Below are 7,527 nucleotides of genomic sequence, written 5' to 3'. Positions count from 1 at the left end.
CATTTTTGGTTCAGCACCTTGGTAGAACTTGCTGATTGGTTTGCTACATTTAGTAACCAATCAGCAAGCGCTACCCAGGTGCTGAAATAAAAATGGTCCGGCTCTTAAGCTTACATTCCTGCTTCTTCAAATAAAGATAGCAAGAGAATGAAGAAAAAATAATAATAGGAGTAAATTAGAAAGTTGCTTAAAATTGCATGCTCTGTCTGAATCATGAAAGAAAAAAAAATTGGGTTTAGTATCCCTTTAATGTGGGTGTTCTAGCTACCTTTTTAACAGAACTAAACTGGGAGCTTCTAAGTAAGTTTTTAAAGTGAACGTCAATTTAGATAAATCGGTGCCCGGTTTTTAATAATCCTATTAAAAACAAGGGCAGTTTAATTCATCAAAATTTACATTTCACTCGTTTTCTTCGAATACTTACATTTTAATCCTGACAGCCGCTGCAGCGCTTCCTCCGCTCGTCACAAGCCCTCTTTGCGGGTCCAAAATGATGAATCTGGCTTCCTCTAATCACGGCGTTGCCTCAGGCCATGATTCCCCCAGGGGGGAATCCCTGATTGGAAGCCGGATTCGTCATTTCTGACTTATGAAGAGGCTTCCGACGGCCGGGGGAATCACTGGAGCGGCTGTTAAGATTAAAAGGTAAGTATTTGAAGAAAACAAGTGAAATGTACAATTTGATGAATTAAAGTGCCCTTGTTTTTAATAGGATTATTAAAAACCGGGCATCGATTCATCTAAATTGACATTCACTTTAAACAGTTTTATACTGGATTTTTATATCAGTATCTGTGCATATTATTCTTTATAGTAGTGTCTATTGCATGCAGTTATATGAAAATTGGTGTACACTGTCCTTTTAAGGATACCAAGATAATGAAACCCATTAGTTGCTAAAAGTAAATTGGAACTTTTAAAATAAAACGTTCTATTGGAATCATGAAAGAAAAATGTTGAGTTTCAAGACCCTCTAAGTCACTCTCTCCCTAAGGATATGGATAATCAAATGCAGCATCTCAGGATATAAGATATATTGTTAACGCTCCCTGTACACGAATGTGGAGAATTTTTTTTCTGTTTCATTCCTTCCTCAGTGTTTCTTATACATTGAAAGAAATTGTCATAATTTTTTGTCTCCTTTAGTACAACTACTGTTTATATATTTATATATATTTACTGTGCTAAATATAAAAAACAAAAACAACTTTATGGTATTTGTTATTATTCATGTATGCTGATGAATTATGTAACTTATATGGTGCTTTGGAAGGGTTGCTGGTCAAATAGGGAGGGGGGCTGGAGTCCAGTGAGGTCTAATTTTACCCTTGTCTCCAGCACAATATTTGCCATTATATCAGTAGATGTATGTGGATAAAAGTTTATGTATATACTGTATATATCGCTGTGTTAAAACAGTATTTGAAGAAAAAAAACCCTGATATTTTGCATTTCTAATTTGCATATCTTACCCAGAATCCTCTTGTGCATTGGAAACAATGTATGTGGAATTTTACTGGGGAAAACGCAAGCGGGGAACTTGCCTAGATGTGCTAATTTTCTGTGCACAAATTTGTATTAATTAACTTTTGAGACATGGAGGATTTTAATCTCCCCCATAGTGTTAATGTGTATATATATATATATATATATATATATATATATATATATATATATATATATATATATATATATATATATATATATATATATATATATATATATATACACATATACATATATATATATATATATATACATACATACATACATACATACATACATACATACATACATACACACACACATATATATATATATACACACACACACATATATATATATACATATATACACTACTCGTGTACACCTAAATAAATAATTATTCTATTTTCAAAAACTTTAGAGTAGTACAATTCTTCCATATTTGCAACTGTCTTCCACTAATCATACAAAATGATTCAGTTTTAAACATTTACAGAAGCAGTTTTTCACCATGTTTTAGTTAGCACACCTCCCCCAGCATTTAAAAAAACATACAGTAAAATCCTATCACATATTTCTTTGACATTGCTAAAGTCCTCTCTGATCCAACTGTAATCTAGTAGTACTAAAATAACAAGCCAATGGAAGTTTGAGCAGGCAGAGGGCATTCCAGGACAGGCTACTATAGTAAATAAAGTAGTAGGAACCTTGGGTAGTGAGGCGACAAGTCAGACCGCTAATATAGAATATTACCTAAGTAAATACACAAATTAACACGTATTCCTCTTGCCCGCATGATACAGCACCATGGCTACCTGTTTATTCATACAATAAATCACTAAACTGATTAATAAAGTGAATTTGGGTAAGGGGCCAGGGCGTTCCTTACAATTCCAAAAATGGTCGGCATATCGGTTTCACTGTTCCCTGATGCAGTCACAGCGAGTAGCTAAGACTTGTGTATCCGTGTAGACAAGGTCATTCTGTGAGAAGGAAGGTGACAATAATATTAAGGGACAAGGATTTGAGCAATAACTAAAACACATTGCGCAAGTGAGGCGCGTAACCAGCCAGTGACAGAAAAAGTCACGTTATGTTAGCCGGGGAAACCGTATAGGTCAGGCTTTATGATGCTTGTGCGTTGCAAAATATAGATATCATCTCGCAATGCTGAACATTTTATAGAAAAAAAGCTTTGTTCCTGATCCAGAAGCAGAAATGGCGCAACAGGAACTGAGGCTGGGAGCAGACCCGGTAAGCAAAATAAATAAAACTAATAACCCTGGCAAGTTTACTAGCAAAGTAAAACTCTCACATTACTTGAGAAGGGGAGGTTAACACTGAATAAACACATTTCCACATTGTGACAACATTGATTTTCATCTTTGAAAATATAACAAGTGAACAAGAAAATCCAGTGGGTGAAGTTAAAAATTAAATTGACACATTTATAAGTTGTTGTGTTCTTCTATAACGTTAGTGATTTTTACTTTACATGAACTAAATTGTAATGGCAGCAGGAAATAGTGCGGCCAGTGCTCTTGCAAATGGTTGGCATTAATGCAAAAATGCTGCCATATAGTTCTCCTGAGTTTTTAAAGGGACACTCAATTCAAAATTGAACTTTCATGACTCAGAGCGTTTGATTTTTAACAGCTTTCCAATTTACTTACATTAACAAAATGCACATTTTTTTTTTAATTTACACTTTTTGAGTCACCAGCTCCTACTGAGCATGTGCAAGAATTAATAGAATATACGTATATGCATTTGTGATTGGCTGATGGCTGTCACATGATACAGGAAATAGACGACTGAAATTTGTCAGAATTTTTTTTTACTTCTCATTTGAAGTTTAGACTTTAGCGCTATTGCACTGTCTTTTTATCATGCAGTTGTTGATTATGCTAATCAACTGTATTTACTGGTCTTTTAAGTCCCTTCTTTTCATCAAAAGATACCAACAATTTGATAATAGAATGGAAAATTCTTTATAATTATCCTCTTTGTTTGTATCATGAAAATGTTGTTTTTGAATTTCATGTCCCTCTAACCTCTTTTTAGGGGTTATACATATCACACCAGATTAAAGTGAAGGTAAAGTTAATGTGTCTGCTACAAAAAAATAAATATATCATTCAAAATAAATAGCATGTTCATTCATCAATTCTTATATTTTACAATTTTACGTTTGATATCTGTTATAATGTGCTCCGATTTTGCTTTGCTCAAATCAACCCGTGTTTTTTTTTTTCTTTTCTAAACAACGATCACGTTGTTTAGACAGCCAATTGATTCTTTGGCCGTTAGGCGGCCATCAATTGACGTCAGATGCTTAATTGTGCGCATGCACGACTATTAGTAGTTCCTCCTTGAAAAGCGAGCGCGTCCTCGTGTAGCGCATGCGCATTAAGCGGTTCAGTTGTCTGCCCAAGTTTCAACCGCATCGGATCGCAAACTGAAACAATTTTGTTACATTTTGGGCGCATGCACGGTGATTAGAGGCTCGATGTGCACGAGCGTAGTTGACACGTATAGAGCGGGTGGGACCGCTCTATACGTCAAAGCATAGCAAACACGGAAATGCTGGATGGGAGGAGATTAGGATCGCAAGGATTAGAAAAATAAAGGTAGGTAAATACGGTCAGATATAAGTTTATTTAAAAAATAAACATAGCGACTACGTTGTACGTTGGAAAAGGAATATACATATCAATTTTTATGGGAAAAACTTTACCTTCACTTTAAATGTAAAGTGCAACTGATTGATAACAAGCAATGCACTGTCACTCTGCTTTGCATTTCTCAATCAGTTATTGAAAGGCCTTTGAAGGAATATGAAACCCAAAAAAATCAGTTGTGGATCAGATAGAGCATAGAATTTTAAAAAGATTTGCAATTTACTTATATTATCAAATTTTGTTTTGTTCCTATGGTATTGTTTGTTAAAGAGATACCGATCTGGAGAACTACATGGCAGGAAATAGTGCTGCAATCTAGTGCTCTTGCAAATGCATAACATTCTTGCAAAACTGCTGCTTTATGGTGCTCCAGGCACACTCATGAGCTCACTTCAACAAAAGATAACAAGAGAATGAAGAACATTTGATAATAGAAGTAAATTAGAAAGTTGTTTAAAATGGCATGCTCTATCTGTAAACATTAAAGAGCCAGTAAACCCACTAAATAATGTTATATAATTCTGCACATAGTGCAGAATTATATAACATTAGCCTAGCGCTAGTTTTCTAAATCAAAGTATTTCAGAAATATTTATCTACAAAGAATAATCATACAGACTGCCACTCCTTGCTCTACTGAGCGGGTCTGTTTCTTTCCTAAGTGCATCTGTGCACGCTGTCTAGTCACAGCTGGCCCGATCGCGCCATTAAATAAATGTAGCTCGCTCCCAGACCATTTAGTTAAATGACGCGATTGGGCCAGTGTTCTGGTAAGAGGGTGAACTTTGGAAAACAGCAAACCATGTCACTTCCTGTGACGTTACATCAGCTGTTTCACACATTTTGGACCTAATGCGCATGCGTGCCAGCGTCATCACATACCTGGCCTCATATGTCACTGGTAAAATATTTAGAGCTGTGAAATTCAGGAACCCTTTCTAGAGCGCATGCGTGGGATTTTGTATCACAAATGGTGCGCTCATGGAAAGCTGTTTATTCGGCTCCTCTGCAATATTCGGAACTCCGCCCCCCACTGCAACTACTCCCATTACTACTACTACTCTAAAGCTGAGTCTCCTTGCTCGTGCATGACAAACAGCCACTCAGTGTTTGTTTAAACATTTGTTGCAGCAGTAAATCTATCAGTTTTAGAGTAGTAGTAGTAATTGGAGTAGTTGCAGTGGGGGGCGGAGTTCCGAATATTGCAGAGGAGCCGAATAAACAGCTTTCCATGAGCGCACCATTTGTGATACAAAATCCGACGCATGCGCTCTAGAAAGGGTTCCTGAATTTCACAGCTCTAAATATTTTACCAGTGACGTATGCGGCCAGGTATGTGATGACGCTGGCACGCATGCGCATTAGGTCCAAAATGTGTGAAACAGCTGATGTAACGTCACAGGAAGTGACATGGTTCGCTGTTTTCCAAAGTTCGCCCTCTTACCAGAACACCGGCTGTGACTAGACAACGTGCCCAGATGCACTTAGGAAAAAAACAGACCCGCTCAGTAGAACAAGGAGTGGCAGTCTGTAAAATTAGTTTTTGTAGATAAATATTTCTGAAATACTTTGATTTAGAAAACTGGCGTTAGGCTAATGTTATATAATTCTGCACTATGTGCAGAATTATATAACATTATTTGGTGGGTTTACTGGCCCTTTAAATAAGAGCACTGCTGGTCCCAAGGGGAAACTACAGCTAATCAAGTCAGCAGCACTAGTTACACAGCTGTGCTGCAAACCAGACTCACAGTTTAAAGGGACACGAGACCCACAATTTTTCTTTCATGATTTAGACAAAGCTTAACATTGTAAACATTTTTCTAATTTACTTCTATTATCAATTTTGCTTTATTGTTTTGGTATCCTTTATGGAAGGAGTAGCAATGCACTACTGGGAGCTATCTGAACACATCGGAAAGCTAATCACAAGAGGCATACATGTGCAGGTACCAATCAGCAGCTAGCTTCCTGCTCTGAGCCTATCTAGATAACAACAAAGGATACCAAGAGAATGAAGCAAGTTAAATAAAAGAAGTAAATTGGAAAGTTGTTTAAAAATGCATGCTCTATCTAAATCATGAAAGAAAACATTTGGGTTTCATGTCCCTTTAAGGAAAGTGCATAGATTTGCCTTCACTATATGGTGTCAGGGTTTACAAGATAGCCACTGTGTTGCTGTACAGAAAAACGTCCACCATATTTGTGCAGGAAGGCTGTACTTATCCTCTGGCACACTAACCAAGGCTCTTTTATACCCCTTAGGATTACACCACCGTTTTTCAGATTCTTGGAGCAGGACTCATTGTTTTGGGTGGAGCCTGGGTTGTGTGGCTTATCATGATTATGTTACAAGGAGTGTTACAGAGTGAGTATACTTTATTTACTATTTGTTTTCTTACTGGAGTCTGGGATTTTTTATTAAATTATCCATTTTCTTGTATTTATTGTTATGGTGAATTATTAATAAAACATGCTTTGCCACTATACAGTTTTGCTTCTTTCCAACAGTCAAATATTAATTTTATTATTACTTTAGCACAGTTATGTTAAGAAAACAAAAATAACTACAAGCGAGAGTTGGTATTTCTTTCATGTAAGTGGCAAGAGTCCATGAGCTAGTGATGTATGGGATATACAATCCTACCAGGAGGGGGCAAAGTTTCCCAAACCTCTAAATGCCTATAAATACTCCCCTCACCACACTCATACCTTGTTTTTCAAAATGTTGCCTCTCATGGAAGTGGTGAAGCAAGTTCTGCTTGATTTTCTTTTGTGATAGGCGCTTCTAAGCATTTTGAAGCCCAGTTCCTCTCAAAGTACAGTGTTTGTCTGAGGGATGTGAGGGGAGTATTGCCTGACAATGCCATGTTTTCACCTATGGGAAATCTATTCTAAGGCTCTCTGTAAATTGGTCGCAGGGATTCATCTGCTGCCTTCCTTTACAGATCGACATTATACTCCTCTACCATTACCTCTGCTGATATGTTTCAGTACTGGTTTGGCTGTTTGCTATATGTGGATGGGTGTCTTCTGGTAAGTATATATATTATTTTTTAAGATATTCTCAGTCAGTTATGTTTGGCACTTTATCTTATAACGTTTTAAATGTATATTGTATATATTTGCCATGAGTCAGGTCTGTGTATTTCCCTTTGCAGTCTAACAGTTGGAGCATGGAAATTATGTTTATGGGAGTTTTTAGGCTTACCTGGGGCTCCAGTTAGTTGTAACTTGGAGTGTGTTTTTTTTTCAAAATTTTCGTGGGCTTAGGCTCGCAATGACGCAGAATGTTACTTTTTATTGCAATATCTTTGGCGCAAATTTCTTTTGGCGCCAAGTCGTGTCTGCCATTATGCAA

At 36.7% G+C, this 7,527-nt stretch overlaps 1 protein-coding gene across 3 annotated transcripts in view; it reads left to right on the top strand.

Moving 5' to 3' along the window:
* Positions 1–2,468: 2,468 nt before the first annotated feature.
* The window catches only part of LOC128663560 (patatin-like phospholipase domain-containing protein 6), a 453,640-nt gene continuing 448,581 nt past the window's right edge, over positions 2,469–7,527 (top strand). For all 3 annotated transcript variants that reach the window (XM_053717940.1, XM_053717939.1, XM_053717938.1), the window contains exons 1-2: positions 2,469–2,739; positions 6,432–6,534. In XM_053717940.1, the coding sequence (XP_053573915.1) occupies positions 2,704–2,739; positions 6,432–6,534 (139 nt within the window). In that variant the 5' untranslated portion in view covers positions 2,469–2,703. The remainder of the gene's footprint in view (positions 2,740–6,431; positions 6,535–7,527) is intronic.

The sequence above is a fragment of the Bombina bombina genome, chromosome 6, assembly GCF_027579735.1.
Source record: "Bombina bombina isolate aBomBom1 chromosome 6, aBomBom1.pri, whole genome shotgun sequence".
Lineage (NCBI taxonomy): Eukaryota > Metazoa > Chordata > Amphibia > Anura > Bombinatoridae > Bombina > Bombina bombina.
This window is presented reverse-complemented; position numbering and strand designations above follow the sequence as displayed.